Genomic DNA, 27,124 nt, shown 5'->3' with positions numbered 1-27,124 from the left:
GATGGATGGATGGATGGATGGATGGATGGATGATAGATAGATAGATGGATAGATGGTTGGATAGATTGCTAGATACATGGATAGATAGATGGATATATGGATAGATGAATAGATGAATAGATGGATGGATAGATGAAAAGATGGATGTATAGATGGAGATATGTATATATATATATATATATATATATATATATATATATAGAAATATTTCTCTCAATCTCGAAGTTTTGTCTTTAACAAATGAAATGTATCAAACGCGGAAGTAAAGAGTAAGGCACTCTCTTGCTTCCCTTTGCGTGTCTCTGTACGTGCCTGTGCGTCCTCGCGTCACGTGCTGCCGCCTCCCCGCCCCTCTCGCCCCGGTCAGACTCTCACACCCTCATGGCTCCGTGAGAGGACACATGGCGGCGCGCAGCCATGACCCAACAACCACCCACCACAGACTGACGATGCTCAAATAGCAGCCTCGGTTCTTTTATTTGGAAAATACCCCCCACTCCTGCGGTACCCTCAGCAGCAGCCAGCCGCCTGTCAGCGCCTGTCAGCGGCCGAGGCACCGCCGCCTGCACCGGCTTCATTTTACTGCTAGTTCAGTTTTTTACAGTTTAAGTTTCCACTCCAGCTCAGCTCATCATGGGTGTTCACGGCTTCCTCGAGTACATAGAAAAGCACTGCCCCAGCGCCGTGGTGCCGGTGGAGCTCCAGAAGCTGGCCCGGGGGAGTATGGTCGGAGGTGGCCGGCAGAGACCCCCTCAGAGCCCGCTGCGACTGCTGGTGGACGCCGAGAACTGCCTCCACCGGCTCTACGGGGGCTTCTACACCGACTGGGTGAGCGGGGGCCAGTGGAACCACATGCTGGGCTACCTGGCCGCCCTCTCCAAGGCCTGCTTCAGCGGCAACATTGAGCTCCTGGTGTGCTTCAATGGCGCCCTGGAGAAAGGCCGCCTTCACGAGTGGGTCAAGCGGCAGGTGAACGAGAGACAGACCGCCCAGCAGATCATCAGCCACGTCCAGAACAAGGGCACCCCTCCGCCCAAAGTCTGGTTCCTCCCTCCCGTGTGCATGGCCCACTGCATCCGACTGGCGCTCCTCAGGTTCCGCGTCGGAGTGAGTGAATGCTCGGCCTGGTGCTGCCTGTTGAGCGGTGCACTGCCAGCGTTAGCAGGCTCTGTGGTTAGCCTGCTAGCCTGCCCACCATGACACCACTGCCAACTTCACCCATGGCATCAATCTGCTGCCACACTCGGGGCTGGCAGTGGTGTCAGCGACCTGCTCTAGTACCATAGGCCTTCTGATCTCGTGACCTTACGTGTGTGAGGATGCATGTGACGAACACTACAACAGTTTCTGATCGTTCCATTCATTTGATTTAAAAGGCCACATATTGAGTTGGTCTGATCCAGTTGTGCAAAGACAACAGACTCTCACCTGCGGGTCTTAGAGGCCACAGACAGAAACTGGCTGCTGACACCAGAACACACACACACACACACACACATTATTACTAGAGGGGGCTTGATTGAAAATATGTGGATAATTGATAATCATGCAGTATTTCACTCTGTCTGTCACATTTGATGTTGACAACAAATGAAGACATCACACGTAGCTCTGAGAAATCATGACTGTCATTTTCTCATCATTTATAGACCAAAACAAGTATGGAAGAAAACTTACCATGTAATGACAGTGTTTGTTAGCTGTAGCCTCAAATATTACCTGAGCAGAAATGTACTAATATTTTAGTGATGCAAAAACACAACACATCTCATTTTGCGCGTCGTTCTTTCTGTAGCTTGCAGCAGAGCGGAGCCGTTATCATACTTGAAATGATTTACTGCGTTATAGTTTGTTTTACATTTCTTTATTCTTGCAATTTGTATGTATAAATTAAGGCTGTGCTCTATTGCTGCTGGACTCGCCACTAAGTGGGTTGGCTATTGGGCAGATGTCGCGTCCACAAATGGAAACTGATCCACATTAAATACAGTTAGTGTGTCAAATTTGATCTAAACCTTTTTTTTTCTTTCTGCCAGTTAAATGCATTAGCTCGTGTTCGGCTGTTCACCTGTCGTGTTACACAGTGAAGGAGGATGGAGTTTGAATAATGACTCTTTGGATTGTCAGAGTTGAGGTGTCAGGACAGATAAAGTTAGATAGGTGCATCCATAGCACTGATGTGAACCTGATGCTATCCTGATCAGAGCCTGACCAATATGGATTTTTTTTGGGGGGGGGGGGCTGATGCCGATATTGATATTGTTAGAGTTAAACAATTCTAATACCAACATATTGACTCAGCTATATTTAAAAAATTGTATTGCAATGATTATCATTATCAAACCATTATGACAAAGAAATGTAATTGAGGCTTGATATGTTACAGTTTAACCATAAATGTTTTTATAAATAACCAATACATAGAAAGAGAAATACAACCAGATATATAGAAGTTGCATTAAAAAAAATAAACAGTTTCAGGTAAAATCTGAACATAAATGCACATACTATCAGCCAATTGACAAATCGATCTGGCTCTCGTTGTGATGACGCTGTGAGTGGTGACTTCTATTTCCTGCTCTCAGCATTCAAATGATGATTCTATTTTTAGTTCTTTTGTCACAGACTCTGGATAACATTTTAAATATGAAGCCTGTTATTTGTTTGTGTAGCTTTCAGCTCTGTAGAGTTTAACACACTTAGAGCTGCTCCTTCAAACCTGCACCTGCTTTGCTTTGTCTTCCTTCAGTCGAGTGCCTGACTCAACATGTCTGTGTTAGAGGTTTCTTTTGAGGCTGTCCCCGCTCAGGCCTAATTCTTATCTCGACCCCTCCTCAGGTTGTCCAGAGCATGGACGACCACCACCTGGAAGTGATAACCTTATGCAAGGAGAACGGCTTCCACGGCCTGGTCGCCCACGACTCCGATTACGCCCTGTGCAACGTGCCACACTACTTCAGCGCCCACGCCCTCAAGCTGAGCCGCAACGGAAAAAGCCTCACGACCAACCAGTACCTGATGCACGAAGTGGCGCGGCAGCTCGAGCTCAACCCGAGTCATTTTGTCATTTTCGCGTCACTCCTAGGTCAGCACGACTCTGCCGCTCACAGATTGGGCTGATGATGGTTCAGAAGAGGCCGACTAAAAGGTGTGCTTGATGGTGTTTTACAGGAAACCACATACTGCCTGATGAAGACTTGGCTGCCTTTCACTGGAGCTTACTTGGTCCAGAGCATCCATTAGCATCTTTGAAGGTAAACTATGTTCTCTCTCTTATGTCTTACAGTCCAGTATAATAATAATAATAATAATAATAATAATAAGAGTGGGGAGAGGTGAAGCTTGGTAATGAATGACTGGAACTGTGGTTCAGCACATTGACCTGTTGTGACCGGTCAGTGAATTGTTCCTCCAGTGGAACTAAGTAGTCGAGGCATTTTTCAGAAAGTCACCGCTCTCACTCGCATGTTGAGATGCCGTTGAGTTGCATGATGGGAAATATAGGATTTGGGGATTTTGGAAGTAATAAAGATATCTAGGCCTCGGCTGCTTCAGTGTTGTGTATATTTAATCGTCTATTGGGAGTTAGACGCAGTGCAAGGATAATGTTGCACTACTACCACAGCACATTTGCATCAGCACATCAGAATAGTAAGGATGACCCTTCCCCTTCCTGTCTGTGACTATCATCCCCTGACCTGTTCCTGCTGAAGATGGACACATTTCTTATTAAACACCTGACAAACTAAAGCAGTGGTCTCTTTAGTTTTCAACAAATGTGATTCAGAACTGGAGGGTTCCCTAGTTTTTGGAGAGGGGATGTATTTTAGCTTTTTAATATGCATTTGGTGTTCTAGTGAGGACAGTACAAGTGTGTTTTAGGAGCAACATACATCAGGCTTTAGGCAGCCACACATACTATACAGTTTGATTCAGGTATCTCTAAATTCAGGCACATAACATTAGCCATTTTCAGAAATCAACTCCAGAAAATGTCCGCACAAGTGAGTCTAGACTTTCTTGTAATCTCTCTTTTTTAATATACTTTTAATTTTTGCATCCATCACACCTTTGTAACGTTAACACAACTCACTTGCAGTAAATCTCATGCTGTGTTTCACATCAACTCATATGGACATTATTCAGAGTTCTGACTGGGGGGCTGGCAGGAGAATGTCCGAAGATTATCTGGAGTTCAGCTATGGATGTACGTGGCCATTTCCAAATGAGCCCTGCCTACTTGACACAGGGCAAAGAGATAAACATAAATGCACAATAGCACAAAATGTGTGTATATGATGGACCCCACACTTCAAAGTATGGCTGGGTGATATGACTTCAAATCAATATCACAATTATTTCAAACCTCAACCTCCATTACTATTTAACGATTATTTTATTATTTTCTGTGTTTTTGTGTCTTTGTCCCTGTCGTGCCTCAAACAAACTGACGATCATATTTATTTAGTCAATCGATGTCAGATCATCACTGTAATCCTGATGTTCTGGCTGTGCGTCTCACGTTACGTCTCGTGTTGTGTGTGAACTGCGTGCGCGCAAAATGTTGGACTTTTTTTCAATGTATTTAATTACGTGTCTCCTAAACTTTAGAGCAAATCTAACAAACACAAAGTAAACTTCAAGTCCTGTAGCCTACGTGTCCTCATAACTTCTGATTAATGTTGGTGTTTATTGTTATTAGTGTAATGTGAGTGCAGGTCAGCGGGGTAGTGAGGACATGGGGAGTGAGGACATGCAGCAGGGTGATAAAGCAGGAAACGTAGGGGAAACCCGACAGTTTGTGAATACACGCATTGGGGAGTTTTAACCGAATTAACTGACATGAGCAAAATGAGGTCGGTTAGATGTTATAAATGTCCGTTTGGATACCTTTTTGGTTAATTGCCCAGCCTTACTTCATAGTAACAAGCTCGAATGGCTTTTAAAGGCCTGCAACTGTAAAAATCTGATTTTAACCAAAACAGCCTGCTCATAGTTACATCAATGAAGAAGCCTTGTCTGGGCAGGAACATGTTATTGCTGTCATACATAATTTAAAGGAACTTATTTCTTATTTTTTATTTTTTTTGTAAACTCCTGCTGAGCTTTGCCTTGATGACCAGAGGTGGACCAGCTCATACGTGGCTGTTTTATTGATTCCACAACTGGATGACGGTGACATTACCTGTCACCGTCATCCAGTTCACAGTGTGTTTGGGAACACTGCTGCTTGATAATGAATGCTTTTGAAAAAATGACTAGTTTGACAAATTGATGTGGAACTGTTGGTAGATCTTTCTGGAATATGAGGTTGAATATTCACACCACCGAATTAACCGAAGATGTAAATGAGTAGAAGACTGAGCTCCACCACCAGCTGCCACCAAGCTGGATCTATCAGTTTGGCTGGATATGAATGGATGGTACAGCTTTATTGGATTGGTGGATTGGTGAAGGGTCGAGTAAGACAGTTGCATGACAACAGTGCCAGACAGTTTGAGGGCACACTGTGTGACTGGTTCAGCTGCTAGTTTGCGATGAGCTGTGATTAAACCGAAAGCCATCTGGTTCACATGTTGACCACACACACACACACAACTACACAACCCAAATGTCTTGACTGGTGTCTGAACCTCTCTGTTTGCTCTTTTCGTTATTCCGGCTACAGCCAGTGGCCGTAGGCATTATGTTTTCGGGTTGTCCGTCCGTCCGTCCATCCATCCGTTCCTCCCATTCCCATGAGTGGGATATTTTAAGAATGCCTTTAGGGAATTTCTTAAAATTTGGCACAAATATTCACTTGGACTCAAGGATGAACTGATTAGATTTCGGTGGTCAAAGTCACAGTGGCCTCAAAGTATGTTTTTCTTGAACGTGACACCTTAAGATCAGCTTGAGGGAATGTCTTCAAATTTTGTACAAACTTTCACTTGGACTCAAGGATGAACTGATTAGATTTTGGTGCCTGGAGGTCAAAGGTCAAGGTCAGAGTGGCCTCATAAAACCTGTTTTTGGCCTCTTGAATGTGATATCTCAAGACTGGTTGAGGGAATTTCTTCAGCTTTTGATCAGTTGTCACTTGGGCTAAGAGTTTCTCATAAAGTGAATAATAGAAGAATTATCTACATGGAAACTGTGCGGACACCACTAGGCAATGCATTACATATTATTATTCTGTGGTGTATATTCTTCTTATTCTCCTGCAAATTTTATCGTACATACACGAGACATACAAAAAACCTGCGGAATTACGTTGAATGGTGTCTTTTCTAAGAATTCCATGAAACGGTTCGCTCAAAGATCGCAATAAAACGACGAATGGGACTTAAGGTCAGACATGATTTTTAGATCCAAAAGTAGGAAAAAAATATTCCTTCGCAGACATGTTACTCTGAAATCTCTCAGCTATTTTTCTGGCTGTAACAATTTATCAAGAAATTATTTTCACAAACCTCTCCATTTGGTCTAATGTTAATTTTGGAGGAAATTTCTGGATGGAGGAAATCCCTGAAACTTTTCTAACTCGCTCCCACGGTCCCATTTCTTAACTCTCACCAATAAAAAGATAGGACTTATACTTTTTGAGTAAGAAGCAGTTGTTTGAGGATTGCGCTAGAGTGTAGCACTTTCTCTTCCCCATTTGGTCTAATGTTAATTTTAGGACATTTTCTGAAGGAGAAGTACTTTTCTAACTCGCTCCCACGGTCCCATTTTTTGACTTTAACCAATAAAACAGATCTGATTGTTCGGCAAAGTCTTGTGATTCTCACGGTGTTCATATTTTACAGATAGGAGTTATAGATTTCGAATGAGAGCGTTTTGTTTGAGGGTTGCTCCCGAGCTCTGATCTCTCTTTTTCTCTCACACTGGTGCGGTAGTTAGTGAGATACACACGCTGAGGAGGGGGGCCTAAGGGGGAAAGGGGGACAGTGGGATTTTTTATAATAACGACTTCACAGGTTTTGATCAACACTGTATGTAGTGCAGTGGGTAGATCAGTTGGACAGTGAGTCAGAGGTGGTGAGTTCAAGTCCAGGTGAGGGCAGAACTTTAATACTGCTTTTTTTTTTTTCTTTCAGAGGGGGACTTTTGAACTCTTTAAATAAACAACTTTCAAAGATTTTGAACAATAATGTGATTGGATCAGTGGGTTGAGACGCTGACTCAGTGATCCACTGGTCGTGAGTTCAAAACCAACTGAAGCAATTCATATATTTTTGCTTATATGATGTCCAGTTACCCTCAAACTTCAATATTGACTCATCGTTACAGCGCCACCTACTGATCAGTGTGAAAATGAAGTGTGAGCAATCGGTCCCAAATTACTCACACTTCATCAAAGCCCCGGCCTGAACAGATCTATTAGTGTGAATGCAGTGATAGTGATAGTGCCACCTAATGATCAAGTCTGTCCCTCTCTCTTGAACCAGCCAGTCTGTGTTATTAACATGCAGCTTTAAAAAGAGTCTCTCTGGAGCCGGCAGAAAGTACTAGGCACCCATTCGAAATTTCTCGTCAGGAGGAATTTTCTAGTTGCTCTTGTCACTGCCCCATTATTGTTTTTTTTAATTAATTATCTAAAAATGAGCAGATCAAATTAAAGGCAGGGATGATAATTTGTTTCTGAAACACGTTTTGTCTTATTTGTTGAAATCCTCTTCACATCCCAATAGCCTTCAATAAATAAAGTTTTCTGGAACTAAAAAAAGAAATAGCAGGTGTCTGTGACCCTCACAGGATATTAATAAATGCAACAAATCGTTTCATTTAGGCCGATTAAAACAATTGCCTGGCGTACCTGTCTGTCACTTACTGACCTGCCTTTGCTCTTAAGTCGGAGTCTTCAGCCAGTGAGACATACACGACTGAAACAGAGACACAGCGAGCGAGTCATAGACAAGTCAGCTTCTGGCAGTTAGTCAAAGCACTTTCATGTGTTGTTGCGGAGTAGCTTTGACGAGAGGGCCAATAAGGGGGGTGGGATGTACCGGTTGCATATTTTCAAAGTGAAGCCTGCTGTTGCCTGCTTTTCCAGTATTACCAACCCCAGCTTTATTACATATTTACATCACATACAAATCTCCACAACGAAAAGTGATCTTTGACCAGATAAACACGACAAGTATCATCAACTGAAACGTCACTTTACTTCAGTCTGTTGTCAATAAACAATGTCCAAACTGTCCCTGTGACAAAAGTGTCCGTGTGGGAAAGGCACAGAACACAGAGTTGCTCTAAATGGTTGGTCTAGAACCTTGCATGGAGTGGTTGAATGAAAGGCAACATTGTAAAACCATCTGGATAAAAATAGAAAATGCAGCCATTGACCATTTCTTACCAAAACACTGAGTTGCACATTGGGAAGTGCAGTTCTTATTGTCCCTGGTTTTGACAGAAAACGCTCATTCATTTTCCCTACAGACTTCATGAGATGAAACACAGACCAACATGATTCATTCATATAAAAGGTCAACAACTGCAGAAGAGAAAGCTTTACAGTACAAGTCGCATTCACCCATTCACACACATTCACAACTCGCATTTAGACAACACACACATAGTCATTCATACAACACAGCCCTTTTTTTCTACCACACCATTCATACACTGTTGGCACAACCGTCAGGGGGAGTTCAGGGTTCAGCATCTTGTCCAAGTGTACTTTGGACAGACTGGAGGAGCTGGGGATCGAACCACCCACATTCTGGTTCGTGGACGACCCTCTACTTCTGAGCCACAGCTGCCCCAATTTCTATAATACACCACCACTCTGATTCATTTCTCACTGGCTTCTTTGCCAGGGCTGCAGTGGCTGAGGGCAGCTCATGGTGTCACAGTATTTAGACCCAACTTCCAAAAGCTCTACCAGCCTGTTGAGAGGCTGGGGAATGTGTGACGGAGGTGGTAGGTCGATTAAACTGTCTAATGAGTTACAAATGCATGGTGAAAACAAAGGGCGGAACATATCGAAGGACAATCATTCAAATGGATTTAATTTGATTACTATGTTGATCAGCGTTACAAATATTTTCTCACCATCGAATCAGCATTGAGACAAGTGATCACAACTGAACTGCACTGGAGATTTACAGCTTTTAATGTGTACATGTATATGATGAACCAGTGTGTGTGTTGGGCCCAAACTCCTGTTAAAATACTGTAACAGGACCTTCCTGTACACACTGATGTACAATTCAAGCTATATGTACAGACCTGCTGTTTGTAATCTCAGAATCCCCAGATTTACTGTAAGATATAAAGAGGTTCTTACAACTGTAAACTCAAACATGATTGGCTGACCTGTTGTGACCGCCATGTGTGGTCGATCCTCAGGTGCGTGCCCACCAGCTTGTGCTCCCGCCCTGTGATGTAGTAATCAAGGCTGTGGCCGACTACGTCCGCAATATCCCGGACATCACTGACCTGGAGGCCATCGCTAAAGACATCTTCAAACTTTCACAGGTAGGAGAAGTGGTAGATGTGCCAGGAGGACGCTGGCTCTTTTGAAAAACAGTTTTCTACACTGGAGGTGATGGGTGTGATGCAGAAAGATTTGATCATGTACTTAGAATCAAATACAGTGGGAAGTCCTGAATGGCTGTTTATTGCCGTGGTCTCAAATTTGTATTTAAATCCATGAGCAGTTTTCTTTTGTCAAAATACAAAATATAGATCCAGCCAAAATGTTATCTCAATAAAACAAATGTCATATCAGTCTGTTGATAATTATTACAGTAAAATATCAACTCATTATTTCCTTCAACTCTTAAGACAGATTTTTCCTCATGAATGAAATTTGACACAACCACAGTCAAATGTGGTTTTAACTTTTTTAACGTTTGGACAGAAAATGACCAACCCTTGTTAAACAATGACACATCAAAGATCAGAGGGAGAACCTTTAAAACTATTATCTGTTCCGTAACTCTCTGTGCTTGTGTAATACATATTGATGAATATATACAGAACTTTTTTGTATTGCTATTGAAGGAAATTACAATTAGTTCTATTACAGAAATTGTCCTTCAAATTGGAATGAACTAAATTAATAACAGTTTTGTAGCACGAAATTATTCAGCAGACTAAAGCCTGACTAAACAAAATATTCAATGATCTTTTTGAAAAGCAGCAGTTACAGTTGTGACTTCAGGAGTTAGCGTGAAGCCAGTGTTCTACAGCAGGTGCTCCTATGTCAACATGATTATTGTACATCAACATTACTGTTGTAGTCAACCGGAGCAGAGTGAGCTTTCCAATTAATCAAATCGTTGCTTGCTTGGTCTTAATTATAGGACATATAACTTCTAGAACATTTATTTACATTTCTAGAAAATATTTGACTGAAACTGAATTAGGGCACTTTTAATTCCCATCTGCTGCCAAGTTTTTTAAATTCACATTGTTTGGAAAAGCAAACATGTTGACCTGGGCAGCACAAAGAACTGCTATAGATACAAACATGTGCACTTCAAAGCTGAAGTGGGAGTTATGACCCATAACAAAGCTGGAGGCCAAATCATTTTCATAAGGATTCAGTTTGGGACCAAATAGAAATGCAACAGTCACACCAGCTGCGAAACTGAATAAATTATTTTTAATTGCTATTTATGTTTAACAGTATGATCTTATTTACTCATTTTGGTTGCAACAGCAAAACCTTTACATTGTCACTGTCATAATTACACAATTGCATTTTGTGAAGTGAACGTAGAATATAGGTCATAAATGTGCTGCTCTGAAAAGAGAAAATAAATAAATAATGTGGACTAAAAACACTGTTTAGTGTTAATTTACACCGGTGCCAACATTTCTTCTTCTCATTAGAATTTTGTAATAAACGAACATTGCTGTAATATGTTTTTCCCTCAGTGAAAATACAAGCATCCTAAATAACAACACACTGCGGATATGGAAATATGTTGTTGCTCTGGGCGAGAGAGATGTCAGTTGAACATACTGTCATTCTGAATGTGCTGCGCTATTTAAAAGACATGAATCTGGCAACCATTAATTTTCAGCGAACAGGAAATCTGGCTGCATGTTTCACATTATACCATTTACCAAATTACATTATCCAGTTAAACCAAAAATCTTTTCTTTCCTCTGCTTGTGTACAGTGTGTGATTACTTGATGTCTTTTCTTTTCAGTCGTGCACTGATGACAAAGTCATCCGCTTCAAGAAGGCAGTGGAGTACTACTCAATGGCCAGCAAAGCGCCTCATTTCCCTCCACAGTTTGGTGGGTTTATAAATGATCTCTTCTCTTTGTATCAGGTGCTCCAGTATTATTCAGTACACTTACAGTGTTGTCCTCCAAATTGTTTACAGAGCTACACACGTAAGCAAATTTACTACACAATGAGGTGTAGAAGTTTTGCCATTTTATTAAACACGGGTAATTAATAAAGATACAACAATTTGAAACTGAGACCATGACATGAATGTCCACAATCTTGTTTTGTGATAGAGGATGATGGACCTGTGATTTTAAGGTGGGTATACCTGTATATAGTAAATATTACACATCACACCTATTTTATTGTCCTTTGACTACATGTATCATGTGACTATTAATCATCACTGAGTGCCCCCCTCCGAGGAAACACAAACAAAGAGCGAATCCGAACTGCGGATTTAGAGAATATTTACAACTGTAGTTATTAAAGTACTACACAAAGCTGCACTTATTCACCATTAACTAGCTGGTTATTAGCAGCATATTGGTTCTTCATTAGTTATTAAAAATACATTATTTATGTTAATAAGTCAATTGTTATTTTGCATAGCCATATTCTACATCCGCTAAAGTTTTTCCTCAGTTACATCCTTTGACTGTTGACAGTAAGTAAGGAGGTTGTTTGTGAATTCCAGTCTTGCTTTTCTCAATGTGGGCCTTACTAGGTAGTAACCACAAGAATAACAACACGTAATGAAGTCTTTCTACCTGAGAACATGTTCCATATTCTGTGTAAACGTTATTTTCATGAGCTGTGCCATGATGTTCTTGTTGTATTCACAGTGTGAAGTGTTTACCCGTCTTAAAAAAACACATTATCTGCAGTGAGGCGAGTAACTGAGAAATGACTGATATTAAATCCTTTTCCTCTGCCTTCTTTGCTAAAAAGTAGTCATTTTAATTAGTTAGAAATGAGAGATAACAAGTGGACGGCTCTAAGTTCAGGTGTGATCACATCAAATACACATTAAGGACACATTTGAGTTTTGATCACTCAAGACGCATGTGGCCACATTTTTATGTGAACGCAAATGTGTCCTGTGCTACATTGATGACCGCCTACTCAGCTGACGTCCTCTGAAAGGTTTTCTACACTTCTCAATGTTTCACTGATATTAAATCATTTGTGGCCACTCCTACAATATTAACACTGACCACTACATATAGATTTTTTTTTTTCTATTTCAAATAATTGAAATTTTATTTCATTGTAGGTCTCTCTCACAGGCCCTCCTGTTCTCTCCCTTCTGCTCACACATTTCATATTGACATCATTTCATGTTCATCAGGTGTGATCTGATGAACTTGTCACCCTAGAGACAGATGTTAACACCATGTCTGAACAGGATCTGTGTCCCTAGAACATAGTTAGTTCACCAGCTGTTTTCTAACTGTGTCTGCTGCTGAGCAGGAAGTGCGCAGTGGATTTGTACATTGTTTAATTCTTTGAAACAAAACAGAGCAGTGACAGTGAACTAGAACAGTATATCAAGGGACGAGGCAGCTCAACTGAGCTGAAACTATTGTAGACATGCACTGAACTCCACGTTATCGCTTGAAATTATCCAGAAGGACTGTATCTTCTGAGTTTTTCCAGCCAGCCCCCTAGTAAAAACTACTAAAGCAAAACTAATGTCAGCCAATGTGAGAACATAGCTGGAGATTCACTGCAAGCCAGTGGGCATGTTGATGACGTGTCTAACATGCAACAGATGCAAAACTTATTAAAACAAAATACAAATATCTCGGGATGAAAAAGAGGAGCCACACACGTAGAAGAAACAGACTAACTTGGAAACAATTTTCTGCGTCTTGTGCAGACATTTTTATTTCTGAAAGTGCTCTAGTCAAGGTGAGGGGTGCTGCTCTAGTCAAGGTGAGGGGTGCTGCTCTAGTCAAGGTGAGGGGAGCTGCTCTAGTCAAGGTGAGGGGAGCTGCTCTAGTCAAGGTGAGAGGAGCTGCTCTAGTCAAGGTGAGAGGAGCTGCTCTAGTCAAGGTGAGGGGAGCTGCTCTAGTCAAGGTGAGGGGAGCTGCAGATCCAGGTGATAATTATCTGTATGTTCCCTTGCCCCAGGGATATCTTTCACATTGTCACATTATTTTCACGTTGTCAGTTAATATGCATTGTAATTATAGATTTAACTAATTAGTATATAACACCTCCACACTTCCATGTTCCCACAAACAAATACTGACATGAGCTGTGTGTTATCTGTGGCTCTGTGCAGCAGCTCCAGCCTTTATCAAGTCTATATACTGAAGCTTCGTATGTCTTTTACAGTCACACCAAAACTCATGGGAGTGCCTGCTGCAGTGCCATCTCCCAAAATGCTCAACATTCCGCAGGCGCCGCTGCCTGTAAAACCTGGGGTAAGGCTTTCGAGGAGACTGACGCACCAGTGAAAGTACTGCAGGTGGCTCGTCTTCACCAGACACCACATGTTCATGTTTCCCTCTCTGTCATCTTCAGGTCCAGCACTCGTACCCGGAGCCTCTGGTGGAGCGCAGCCTGGCTCTGGACACGTTGAACAAAGGCCTCCCAGAGCAGAACAGCTTCAGCCACATTCCTCCTGAAGGGAAGCACACACCACTGTATGAGAGGTCTTCTCCCATCACCCGGGGCCAGTCCGGGAGCCCCAACCACACAGAGGCTGCTTTCTTTAATGCCTCCTCCACTTCCTCCTCCTCGGAGAACGATGAGAGCTCAGGCTCAACTGCCAAGTGAGTCCAGCACAAACCAGCTCTCTCTCTGTGTGACTGTCCTCTTTCCAGGAGAAGGTAGTGTGACAAGGGACTTTCCCACTGGGATCTCCCAACAACAGCCAGACATCAGCCATTGACTTCGTAACATCCTTTAATTTCACAGAAATTCGGAATAAACTTGACTAAATTCATCAATCAACATAAATTGTCCAACACAGAACCTTTTCTGGTAGCGTGTCTCTGCTCTGTCTCCGTGTCCTCTCCAGTCTCTTCTCTATGTGTCAGTGTCCTTCAAGTGTTTCTTTCTCATGTGGCAGCTCTCTGCTGCCTTTATATCCAGGGAAGTCATCAGCCAACAGCTATAGTTTTGAATGTCCTCTACATACCAGCATTTTCCGTAATGATAAACCACCTGTCAGATGTTCAACAGTTCATCTTTTAACTGCTACATGATTCACGTGTATGTTGTTTTATATTTAGTCATGTAAGCGACCATAAGGGAGGTTGGGAGAAGAATGGACATCCTCCTCACTCTGAGAACACAAGAGACGGACAACTGGGAGACCAAACAAAGGTGAGTGGAACATCAGAAACACATCGGACCCCCTGATAACACCTGGTAACTATCTCACCAGTTAACTATACTTAAACTTGTGTCTCCTCTGTCCTCAGACTGACCTCTGTGTGACCTCTGCTGTGAGCCCCGGGTTGAAGGCTGCAGGTCTCCACAGCCTGAATGCCCAGATCCCCTCTCTGCTCTCCATGCCCACTAGGAACCACATGGATATAACCATCCCACCTCTCCCTGATGTGACCCCCGAGGTTCTGAGGGTGGCCGAGCACAGACACAAGAAGGGTCTGATGTTCCCTTACATCTACCATGTTCTCACCAAGGTTAGGAGGTCTGGGCCATCAAGACTGAATGGACAGAAATTCACGTGTCTATTCAGATCTGATGCAATACATATACACACCATATTTGTGTGTGGAGTCTGAAGTGTGTGTAGTCAGTCGTCTGTGTCATTGTGCAGCATTAAGGTAACTGTGTGTCTTTGCAGGGAGAGATTAAGCTGTCTGTCACCATTGAAGATGAAGCTAACAAAGACCTGCCTACAGCAGTGCAGCTGTTTCGTCCTGTTCGTCAATATGTTTACGGAGTGCTCTTCAGCCTGGCAGAGACCAGGAAGAAGGCAGAGAGACTCGCCATGAGGAATAATTGCCTCCCTGAATGTGAGTGCGACAGTGGTTCTTACCTTCTTGATTACTTTATTCAGTAAAAAATGGAATCTGTTAGGTTGTAGATACAATTATACATGGATAAAATGGCCATTCGTGCCCATCAATCCATACTCTGTACGTTAAGAAATCTTTCCACATTTAACAAAAATCAAAGACTGATAAAAGGAAGCTGACCTTAAATTCAGTACTTTGTAGGAGCCCTTCTTCTTGGGTAAATCTCTACAAGCTTTGTGCATCTGCGCACAGCTCTCTCTCCCCAGTTACTCAGTTTGGCTGGACGACCAAGTCTAGGAAGAGTCCTGGTTCCAAACTTTCTCCAAATTAATAAACATTAAGGCCATTGAGCTCAAATGCTCAAAACCTTAAAAAAATGGTTTGATATCCATAAACGATCGATGTCTCACCACAGTTTTATGACAGAGGATTACAGAATTTCTTGGAAGTAGTGGTTTGGTATTATTTCTGACATGTAGTTTGAATTGTGGGACCTTATATGCACAGAAACTATGTCCTTAGCTATGTCCATTCAATTCAGTTCGCCACAGGTGGACTCAAGTCAGATAACTCTTAAGGGTAATTAAAGAAAATAGGATGCTCCTGACTACAATGTGGAGCCAGAGAACAGCGGCTAAATACTAAATGACAACTTTATCCATTTAAAATCAAATCTACAACACAATAAAGAGAGCCTCAAGTGAAGAGGTTTGAATTCTTTCTGAGGTCTCGGTGTACTGTTTACTGACATAGATTTAACTGCAGTCAGCTAATATCTGTTAGTTGACCTGTTACGCCGATTTATCAGTCTAGCTCTCTCTGACGTGCAGCAGAGTCACTGATGAGCTCTCATCTATCTATCTGAGGATAGATAGACTGATTTATATTTATTTTAGTCCTTGGTCAATTGTAACCGTGAATACGACACTGATATCTTTAAATCTTCAAATCCCTTCGTTTCCTCCCTCAGATACACATGTGATGGTCAAAGAGTGGGCTGCCTACAAAGGCAAGTCTCCCCACACTCCAGAGCTGGTGGAGGCGCTGCCCTTCAGGGAGTGGACCTGTCCCAACCTGAAGAAGCTGTGGTTGGGGAAGGCCGTGGAGGACAAGAACCGCAGGATGAGGGCGTTCCTGGCCTGCTTCCGCTCCGACACTCCAGCTATGCTAAACCCTGCCAACATCCCCACACCCCTCTTGGTGCTCTGTTGTGTGCTACGGTTAGTAGGCTGCTAATATCCAGAACCAGGTGTGGTCTTACACACAGATACAGTATGTCAATTTCACTGTCGATGTAAGGAGGGAGACCAGTGTGAAGGAGAGTGAGGATTTATTGAGACGGTGCTGATCAGTTCCTGTTATTTGTAACACTGTTAACCTTCTGTGTTTTGCTTCAGGTTTATGTTACATTGGCCAGGAGTAAGAATTTTGCGTCGTAACGAACTTGACGCTTTCCTAGCCCAAGCACTTTCTCCTAAACTTTATGAGCCTGACCAGCTGCAGGAACTGAAGGTGATTTTGTAGTGTTCATGATATGGGGAGTGTCTGAGAAACACGCACACATCATGAATGGCCGGTTGTCAATCACTCTCGAGCGTTGCATGTACTTTCCTGCTCAGAGAGCCGGGGACTGACGAGTGAATTGGTTGGTGTCTCCTGTTGGACTTCATGTTGTATGTGATTCTCTCACACTCCTCATATTCTGCAGGCAAAGCAACATGCTTGTGTGAAACCCTGTTTGGTTACAAGCATGTTGTTCCATAGCTTTGCTCTGAGACATGTATTTGTAGAGCTTTTGAGGCGTGCTCATGTCCCGTGTGGATGGTTTATCAACTCCATGCCTCACACAGAGTTGTAAAGAAGTTGGAGCTCTATTTGCATTCGGCCTTTGTTAGTCTAAACCATCCACACCCGCTGTGTGCTTGTGTTCTGTCTGTGTGTAGCTCTGTCAGAACATGTAGGTTGTGTCTGCTGGCTTTCTGTGTTTGCTGGATCTGGTCGTCCAATGATGTGTTTTTGGCAGCTGGGAGTGAATGGGCTGCTTACGCTTGCTCTGTGCTTTGCTTCGCTGTTGATTAATCTGAATGCTCTTGGTGTTGGGGGGGTCCAATAGAGGGACATACTCTCTTTTCATTTTAGCAAAAGTTTTAAAACGTGTTGGTTTTCCCCCCCCACAGATCGACCACCTGGACCCTCGAGGAGTCCAGCTGGCCGCTCTGTTCTTGAGCGGCGTGGAAATGGCTCTGTTTGCCAACGACGCGTGCGGACAGCCTATTCCCTGGGAGCACTGCTGTCCGTGGATGTACTTTGACGGCAAACTGCTGCAGAGTAAACTCATCAGGGCCAACAGGGAGAAGGCCCAGCTCATTGACCTCTGTGATGGTCAGGTAGCTTGACCACACTACCCACAAGTCAGCAAAACATGCTTCCACTTCAGGCCTCGGTGTGATTCACTTTAGCTGAACAACCTCTAAATGCAAAACCGTTTGGAACATGTTCTGAATGGACATGGGTTGTAGGCCTTCCATCATAGTATGGGGTTTTTCCCATCTTTATTCAAGAGCATGGTCTTTCAGTTTGAGAGCAGGATTCATTGATTTCATGTTCAGATGCTTTCACTCCATACCCTACACTCTAGGCTAGGCAATATGACATAACATAAATATCACGATTATTTCAAACATTTACCTCCATTACGATTAATGGATGACTATATTTTTCCTCTTCTCTTTTCTAATGAATCGCATGCAGAACTGATCTTTATAAAAACCTGCTCCATGAAGGTGTTGTTGTCTTTCTTAGTATAGCAAGGGATATACATATAATAAATGAAATTAACCACCTGTACCACAGCCTGAACATAGGGCGGGAAAATTTAATGTTGTCACCCCTGCAGCTGACAGCTTCTATTGGTTGGGGAATTTTAACAGATTGTTGCACAAAAAACTCCAAGAGCAGAAGAAAAAATCAGAGAGCAGACGTTTGAGCTCAAGCAGGGTACATGCGAGATTCCGGTGTTTTGAGTGAAAGCATTACAATATACGAATGTGAAATCAATGCTCTCAAATTGAAAGACAAAAAAATAAACAGTCATAACCTCTTCCTGGCTGCATCTGGTAACCTCCTGTGTGTCATTTAGATGAATCCTATAAATGGAGATAATAGTGCACACATTCAGACTGCTGCTCCTCAGAGGTGTTCATGTTGCACAGAAGCGATGGAAACAGTTTTGTGAATATTAGCGGGATGGGAGAACTGGAGAGTGATTCAAACTTCTGCACATCTGGTCAGTTGCTGCATGAAGCAAGCTCCACTCTCAGATTTTCTGCTTTTTTGTTTTCTATCATCGGTTTTTGGGCTGTTAGTCTGTTCGGAAAACTTTCTTTGACTGAGAGCTTGTGATTGGAATTATTTTTTTCAATATTTTTCTAAAATACAAGATTAAACTATGTAGCTATAGGCTCCAAATGTATCTACAATTAAAATGCTTATTCCTTAATATGCATTACCATGATGAGCTGCCAAATGTGATAGTGATCACTGTTGACAAATATTAGTTATATAATATTGAAACTTAGCAGGGTTCACTGGACTACTTAGATGCTGTGGTGGTTGTGAGGTTGTTGAGGTTAAGTTGGTTGAGGAGTGTGGGCTCTGTGCATTGTGAACATCTGACTGACTTACTGTCGTGAGTCGAGTCCCCTCTGAATCAGTGTCACTACCCAAACACTTTAGGGGCTGATTATCTTTGAAAGACTCACTGTAGATGGACGTGAAAACACTTTTAACACTATTAAAACGATAAGGCTACAAACATCCCATAATGCACTGTAGTTAGACTGGTACTCTCTCCATTTAAAAATAGTATATGTTGTAATGAATGACCACAAAATTATGTCGTCTAGATATTTAAACTTAAGAAGTTAGAATAATGTCTTGTATTAAAGCCAACAGTTTCCTTTCTCTCCAGAGCGGTGGAGAACTCTGTAGTTGTGGTTAACGTTCATTCAGTTAAGATGCTGCAGTTCAGTGAAATCAGTGGATCAGTAACAAGCTGATCAGAAAACTGCTGTTACTGTGCTGGAACGTGATTTTGTCCATCACCTTCAGTGGAAGCGCAGCAGCTTGAGCTAATGTAGCAGTCTGTTAAATAACACTCTGATATTGATCAGAGACATCATAGCTGCAGATGTGAGAGGCTGATAACTGCACTCACTTAACTGGGAAGAATTTTTATGATTTTAATCAATATTAGAAAAGTGAATTACATCCAAGCCTCATCAAAGCAAGTAAGCACAAGTGGTATTCAGAAATAAAAGACCACAGACAACTGTGCGGGCTTTTCTTTTTCAGAATGGGTGAAAACATGCGCTTAAAGCTGCACTAAGTAAAATATTTAAGTGAATGTACTTAAAGTTGATGATGCATCGACACTGTAGGCCTCTCAAAACGAGGGTAGCATTAAACATGAGCGACCCACTGAACTGCGATGAAAGTAGAGGTGATGGCAGCACGAGACAGATGCTCCCTCCGACCTCAGCTCTGCTGCCGTCTAGCAAGACAGACACGAGCACGTCACTGCTGAGCTACGACCAAGACGCCAACATGGACTTTCTCTGACTGTGTGGGGTTCGCTTGATTTAGATCGCATCAGACATTAGAATGTGACTTTTTAAGTGCAATAAAGGAGTGTGGTGTGGAGCAACTGAACTGACACTACATATGCAGGGTGTGAGTGTAATGAAGAAAACGATGATAATGAGTGTTTCTGAAAACAAACAATGTATACTGTATAGTTAAGAAATACCATGGAGTGATGAACCAATTTATATACAGATGACACCACCAGCCCCCTAGGAGTGGAATCATTGGTTAAAAGCGCCAACTTTAAAGGTCCAGAGTGTAAGATTTAGGTGAAAGGGATCTGTTGGCAGAAATTTAATATAAAATAATCTTATGTTTTCACTAGTGTCTAATCATCCAAATTGTACAAATTTTAGTTTTCTTTAACCTAGAATAGGCCTTTTTTATTTTTTTTTAAAGGGATACAGGTTATGATGTGAAAGTTTGTTGAACGGGAGGCAGGTGTTTTGCGGTGGTTGTGATCCGTTTTTTTCTTTCCTCAGTCTGAGCTGGTTTCCAAGGTGGAGAGGATGCGTCAGAGTATCTTGGAAGGTCTCAGCTTCACTCGTCCACCTCACCCTCCTGTCTTTCCCCCGCCGCCACCACCAAATCCTCACGGGATGCCTTTCTACGCCCCCAGCGGTTCCTTCTACCCCCCACCCGCTGTGATGCCTCCTCAGGGAAGAGGTAGGGGGATGCCTGGTGAGTACAGCCACAAACAGTAAGACGCCATGTAGTTTTGTATTCGGTCCTAAAAGGGTTGATCCTGAAGTTATTTCACGTATTGGTCATTTTTCTAAGATTTAAAGTAAATCATATTCCCGCTTCAACCCAACTTTGCTTATCATTAGCCGTTTTCAGGCATGACCTCCGAGTTTGCCTTTCACAAATGCACAACACAGCAGGAGGTTCTCTGCACAGACACGTTCACAACAGCAACAAATCCTCGGCATTATTCAGGCAAGAGGAGCAGCCGGGTGCAGCAGACAGAGGCAGGAAGCAAGATTTAACTCTGCTGCAGAGATTATGTGCATTTGTTTACAACACCCCGACACCATCGTCTGCTCTTATCACCACAAACTCTCTTGACATCTTCGTTTGTGTCTTCTACGTGTATGACACCGCTTTTTCACCGGGAAATATTTGTTTTCTTCTTGTTTTTAAATGTTTGCGTCTGTCTGCTATTCAGTAACTTGCTTTTCCTTTTCTAATGAGGCCTTCAAGGAATCTCGTCTCAGGGTGGGAAGCTGGAGATCGCTGGTACTGTTGTGGGTCAGTGGGCCGGAAGTCGACGCGGCAGAGGAAGAGGAGGCTTCCCTATTCAGGTGGTGTCTGTTGGGGGAGCAAACAGAGGGTAAGCGCAGAAGGGAGTTAAGATGCCTCATGTATTTTTGCAAATTATCATTAATTGTAAACTACGTCGATTCTTTCATCCGTCTGTCTTTTGTAGTCGTCTGCGAGGTGTGATTTCCACACCTGTCATAAGGGCATTTGGTCGAGGAGGCAGGTACCACACTCAAGCCTTACAGAGTCATGGAGCGTACCTGGTAAGTCAGTGATGTATCATTATTCACACACACACACAAGAGTACAGCTGCTTTCAGACATGCACTGACCTCCGGATAATCTCTGGGCATTCTCTGGAGGGGCTGTATGTGAGAACACAAATGTCGGAGTGAGAGCCTCTAGACTTTCTCCTGAGTTTCTCTGGCTGGCCCCCTAGTATAAACTCCAAAGAATCTGAATGAGCTTATGTGTGAACACAGCAGAGCAGTTTTCAGACATGACCTCCGGGTAAAATCCGGAGAATTTGCTACGGAGTTAACCCAGAGTCTCCTTTTCACACATGCACAACACAGCAGGAGGTTCTCTGCACAGACACATTCACATCAGCAACAAATCCTCTGTGTTATTCAGGCGAGGGATGGAGCCGCCGGGTGCAGCAGACAGAGGCAGGAAGTGACTATTAACTCTGCTGCTGCGGTCACGTGAATCCGTTTTTTATAGCGCCCCGACACCGTCGTCAGTTCTTATCACCACAAACTCTCTTGACATCTTCGTCTGTGTCTTCTGTGTGTGTCACCACTTTTTCCACAGTCCTTCCACTGCAGCTCATAAAGGAAGCTCAAAGTGACTCTTTATATAATAGTAAAATGACAGAAGAGCTCTGGATTTCGTTGCCTATTACTCATTGAACGTGCAAGTCCCAACTGTCATTACCTTGACATCAAAACTAACAGGGTCAAAGTACGGGAGTGAAAATACAAATTTTAAAGTGTGAAATTGATATTCATAACTGCATGGATGAACTAGAAGAGTATTCAGTATAGCTCATACCTCTGCCAAGGCCCTTAAATTCAAGCAAGCTGCACCTAATTGCACACATACATTGATATCATTCCTCTAAATATACCAATTTTTCTTTTGTATATAGTATTTCTGTTTGAAATTGTTAAAAATGTAAAATGTCCTTTCTGAAATTTTAAAGAAAGTGAATAAAAATCCTGCATTTGCCCCTTTGTCTGGATCAGCCAAAATTGAATCGGTTCTTTCTCTGCCCATGTCCCATCCTTCCACCAAGTTTCATGGAAATCCCTTTTGTAGTTTTGTGACATACCAGCAAACAAACTAACGGGGAAAAAACAAAATCTCCTGGTGGAAATAAATGTCAATGTCCGGTGAAATGCTGAATATACAGAATGGAAGTTCCAACAAAAACTGATCCACTGTATGAGGGGATTCACCATGAGAAAGGAATCAAGCATCCCATACTCTCACTATGGTTCTTCATAGGATTCTTCAAGAAGTCAATAGCAAAAATAAATGTAGATGTAGTGACCATAGAACAAGTCATATACTTAACCCCTGTTATTGAGCAGTACCACTTTTCCCTGTTATGCACCAGGGATCTAATGTTACTCAAGCATTGCAGCTCTTTCTGCTGTACAACAGTCATTCAGTGTACAACCACCGATGTTTGAGTGGCATGCAAACCATCCCAGATTAAAGTAGAAATAATACAGATTCCATGTGGGAAAGTGGCTTCTAAAACAATTCAAGACATTTGTAACATGTTAGTCAAGTGATGCTGTAAGTGTTGTATTTATGCTTCAGGGTTTGTTTGAAATGCTCATGGAAGTGTCCACAAAAGAAAGGAACCATCCTCTGAAAAGAAGGAATGTGCTCGGCATTTCTAATACCAATTAAATTGTGGCATATTTTGAAGTTCTTTTTAATGTGGGTCAAAATGAATAAATAAAATAAAACATTAGGCTCTACCGACTATGATTATCCAATGCAAAGTTCATGGGTATCTGAGTTTTGGCTTTGTGGAGGAAATCTTCTGAATCTTATGCAAATGGTGAATGTTTAATTCAGATTTCATGGTAGTCTCACCAGTAGTCTGGAGTTAATGTGTCTGGACCAAATGCAGCAGGAGATTCTCCGCTCACACGCATCCATAACACCGAAATCTCAGGAGAGTTCGAGTGCAGAGTCGAGATGTAATGTCTAAATTACGCTACTGAGATCATGTGTTTTGTTTACACCACATCTACACCAGCATCAGCCCTAATCACCAAAAACTCTTTAACCTCATCTTTCCAAGTTGGCATGACACCTCTTTTAGTCTTCTCATCCTGATTCATCCTTATTATTTTAGATTCTATTTTGTGTCCGTCCAGAAACATCATCTTCACACCCACTTTCCTCAGAGGAATCTACTGCTTTCTCACATGGGCTCATTCAGACATTTGGAGTTTTTACCAGGGGAGTGGCAGGAAGAACTCTGGAGAGCCTCTGACTTGCACATTTACACTCTCACATACCGTCCCTCCAGATAATTTCAGGAGAATATCTGGATGTCTGAAGGCAGCTATAGTGATGGGCCTGGGCACCATACGGAAGGTCAAATAAATATTACTGAAAACCTGGAAGAACAGCCTCTACTATCTGTTTTTCAGTAACGAAGGATAATCCTGCCAGTTGTTAAGCTTCACCATATGTGATTCACAAAGATCAAAACACTGTTTCGCTTTTCACAATTTAATTACAGTGCAACAACAAAGTACACAACCATTGTGTGGGCTTTCAGCATGTGATGTGTGGGAACTAAAGAGCCTCTCAGCAGGTCTTTGTGCTGTTTAAACCCCCTTTATTTTACCCTTAATTGACTTCTACTTCTTACTCTCTAGTCTTTCTGTTTAACCAGAACTGTCAGCCCATGTCTGTGTTTTGGTTCCGGGTCTAACATGATGTTTCACAGTCACTGCTGCTGTGTAACTGCATCATTTTTAACATCCTTTATTGTCTGACATCTGTACCAGAGTAAGTCTGCTTATAAGCCGCCTCATACATCCGGACACGATGCAGTGAAGGAGAAGAAGGATCCCAAGCCGGAGGAGAAGGCATCCTCCCCTGCACCGTGCGACGGCTCAGCCACGGAGAACGGTACAGACAAAGAGCAGGAGCAGCTGAATGGAGATAAAGAGGATTGCAGGGCTCTCATCGTCGAAAGTGCCTTTAGCAATGACTCCAAGACGTGCAATACTAATCCTCACTTAAATGCACTAAATGTAGATGGAGGCTGCCATAGAGATGAGGGTCTGGAGGCCGCCGTCTCAAAAAGAGAAGTGTAAGCCTATTTTTCTAGAGAGGGTGATGGATGAAAGATGGAGCAGCGTTAGGAATACCTGATAATTTGAAAAGCCTACAGTCAAATGTACACGTTTCCTCTCAAAGAACAGAGATGAATTTCAGATCCCTCTCAGTAAACACACAATATATGACACACTGCAAAGTGAAGGAGTCCCTGGTGACATCCCAGCGTCACCATCGTTTCTACATGTTTAAGAGAATTACACTTTTCCTTTTCTTTTAATACTAAAAGCTTTAAGAAGCTTTGATTTGGGACGATTTTTGTTCTTATAGGTTAATAATCTACCAGTACTTGGCACCATGTACTCGTGACAGTACAGTTTAATCAGTTTTGTGTTGTCATGATAACTGCACGTTGAAAACTACACGTAGAAACAGAAAAGCAAAATGCAACATGTCCCCCTTTGGTCAACCACTTTTGTGTTTGATTCCCACTGAAGCAGCAGCTCTGTGCGGTTTCCGCCACTTAGCTGTAACGTTTCGAAAAACCGCTCAAAAATCTGATGCAAAAGATCTCTTCACACCCTGATAGGTTTCCTCACACGCGGAGCTGTAGCAGCACCGCTTCAACACAAACCTTCTGCATGGTTCACACATCAAAGAGGTGTGTAGTTATTATGCATGTCGTCCTTTTTCTTCCATCTTTACAAGCACCGTGCCCATTTGCAAATTGAAAAAACGACTAATACCACTGATATCCCATAAATGATGTTAACTGTTAGTAACAGATTTGTTCTGACCTTGTTTATTTCCCCTGTGATATTGACCTCTGTTGCATTAAGTTAAAAAACAAAAAAACAATGTTATGTAGCTACTTTGAACTAGTGTATTCATACTGTATTGTTCTCTGTTGCTGTTCTGCATTAGTCAAATAACTAAGAAAAAATTTATTCATAGCTTGGATCAAAATCAACCCTTTTGTAGCTCAAAGCAACGTACTCGACCTTCTAATGAAAACTTTAGCCATCAGCCAGTAATTGACTTTAGTGTTGTTTTTACCCTCACACCACCTCTACACCAGGATCATCATTTATCATGTCCACTTAATTCTCCTAAAGCTTCTCATTGTCCATTAGTGATCAGAGAAATGGTGTACTGTACCCCCCCTCCCACAGTCCCTCTGCAAGAGCTGAATAGGTTACCTTCTATGTGAGCTGATCACAGTTTCTTCCTAACTCATGGATTGTGAAAGAATAAACTGCTGTTGGGTTTGATTGACAGTTGGATCATGGGGATGGTGTATTTGAAGGCAACTTAGCTACAGTGCTTAATAAAACTATATTCTTTTAGTACAAGCTGTTGTTTGTTTGACTTATTTATTGCTCATCATACTGAAGCAGAAGGAACACATTGATCTTTATACTTCTTCCTGCTCACTGACTCATTTTTACCTTTCTAATGCAGGACAGTGAGCAAATCTGCTCCCAATATTAACATCTGATCTTAAAATACACACAAATGAAGATGTAAAAATACACCAAGGTCAACATTTAATTCCTATGATTTTATTATATATTTTTCAGACTAATAAAAATGTTCTACAAAATGTAGCTCATACTGTTTTGTTGGGAGCCTTTCAACTGATTGACAGTCTTCTTTAGTGGGTGGAGTTTGATCTGTTGGGTCGTGGTAGCCAGGGATGACATCACAAAGGTCCCTGACATCACTTGGCAACAGCTCCATCTCTATGATGACTGAATAAACTTGATCTGCTGATGAAGTCCATGTGACCATTAAAGCTTACAGAGGCCAATAAAGTGTTTCAATTCATAATACAAATCTATAACACACGTATTCAGCTTATATAGTAGTGCGTAAGTAACGATATATGCAACATCCAACCAAAAAACATGTCATTTATACTAAGGGAAAAATTGTTTACAACTTAAAGATGTTAATTGTAGGTAAAAGTAATTAATAAAATAATAATAAAGTCATGTTTCTAGTAAATATGCAAGTATACTGTACACCATGGTAATCAGGCACATTATCAAACTATTTTATGACATGAATTATTGTTAAGTTATATATCACACAGTGATTGGTCTCTGATAAAGCAGTTCACCATTCAATAAAAGATCATAATAAATAATAAAACTTGACTTTGACCTGCAGCATCATTATGAGCTATGACCTATGATCAATACATAAATATTAGACTTCTGTGCAACTGTTGGCTGATGGTTCTTTAAACCCAGCTCATACTTCAATATTTAGTTTTGTTAATATTTCTAGGGCAGTTTTTGAGAGCTAGACCAATTTTACGCTTTTTTTTCAATTTATGAATTGACAGTCAAATTATTTTTATAATATGCTTGTGCCTCTAAGTAAATGCAGCAATTAGTTTTTTATAATTAATCTCTAGTTCTTAATAAACTCCAAATCATGTTTGCAACCTTTCATTGATTAAAATGACCTCAAAGTGTTTTAATAATCACTTTCAATACTCAACTTATGTGAACAGGCTTTCAACCTTTAATGCATTAATGTTTTTATCTTTAGTGGATCTTTCTTTTAAATGAAAAGCACAATACAAATAATAGTTATTCTTCATTATAATTTAACTATAAGTAAGTAAAATATAAAATAAAATATTTAAAATGAGCTATATTTGCTGTATGATTTGTCTCAGGGTCAACATTTCAAAGCCTTCGTCTCTCGGGCCAATGCTAT

General features: G+C 41.7%; 1 protein-coding gene across 2 annotated transcripts; it reads left to right on the top strand.

Annotated features, from left to right (window-relative positions):
- The first annotated feature begins 346 nt into the window (after positions 1 to 346).
- Positions 347 to 25,746, top strand: LOC117760917 (constitutive coactivator of PPAR-gamma-like protein 1 homolog). 2 transcript variants are annotated; one of them, XM_034584335.1, is made up of 17 exons: positions 347 to 1,107; positions 2,839 to 3,085; positions 3,172 to 3,254; positions 9,334 to 9,462; positions 11,149 to 11,239; positions 13,518 to 13,606; positions 13,707 to 13,957; positions 14,420 to 14,513; positions 14,612 to 14,833; positions 14,998 to 15,169; positions 16,143 to 16,392; positions 16,570 to 16,684; positions 17,350 to 17,559; positions 20,299 to 20,482; positions 21,011 to 21,149; positions 21,246 to 21,342; positions 24,121 to 25,746. In XM_034584335.1, the coding sequence occupies exons 1-17, from the start codon at positions 634 to 636 to the stop codon at positions 24,430 to 24,432; spliced, it is 3,159 nt and encodes a 1,052-aa protein (XP_034440226.1). In that variant the 5' UTR covers positions 347 to 633; the 3' UTR covers positions 24,433 to 25,746. The 2 variants fall into 2 exon arrangements, with proteins under 2 accessions (XP_034440226.1, XP_034440225.1); XM_034584334.1 differs by having other exon boundaries at positions 20,299 to 20,497.
- Positions 25,747 to 27,124: the final 1,378 nt, after the last annotated feature.

The sequence above is a fragment of the Hippoglossus hippoglossus genome, chromosome 5 (assembly GCF_009819705.1).
Source record: "Hippoglossus hippoglossus isolate fHipHip1 chromosome 5, fHipHip1.pri, whole genome shotgun sequence".
Taxonomy (NCBI): Eukaryota; Metazoa; Chordata; class Actinopteri; order Pleuronectiformes; family Pleuronectidae; genus Hippoglossus; species Hippoglossus hippoglossus.
This window is presented reverse-complemented; position numbering and strand designations above follow the sequence as displayed.

Bases quoted from the DNA above. Each gene is read 5' to 3' on its own strand.
- LOC117760917 (XM_034584334.1), top strand. From the start codon at position 634: ATGGGTGTTCACGGCTTCCTCGAGTACATAGAAAAGCACTGCCCCAGC. The intron at 13,607-13,706 runs GTAAGGCTTTCG...TGTCATCTTCAG, and splicing joins CGCTGCCTGTAAAACCTGGG to GTCCAGCACTCGTACCCGGA. The intron at 21,343-24,120 runs GTAAGTCAGTGA...CATCTGTACCAG, and splicing joins AGAGTCATGGAGCGTACCTG to AGTAAGTCTGCTTATAAGCC.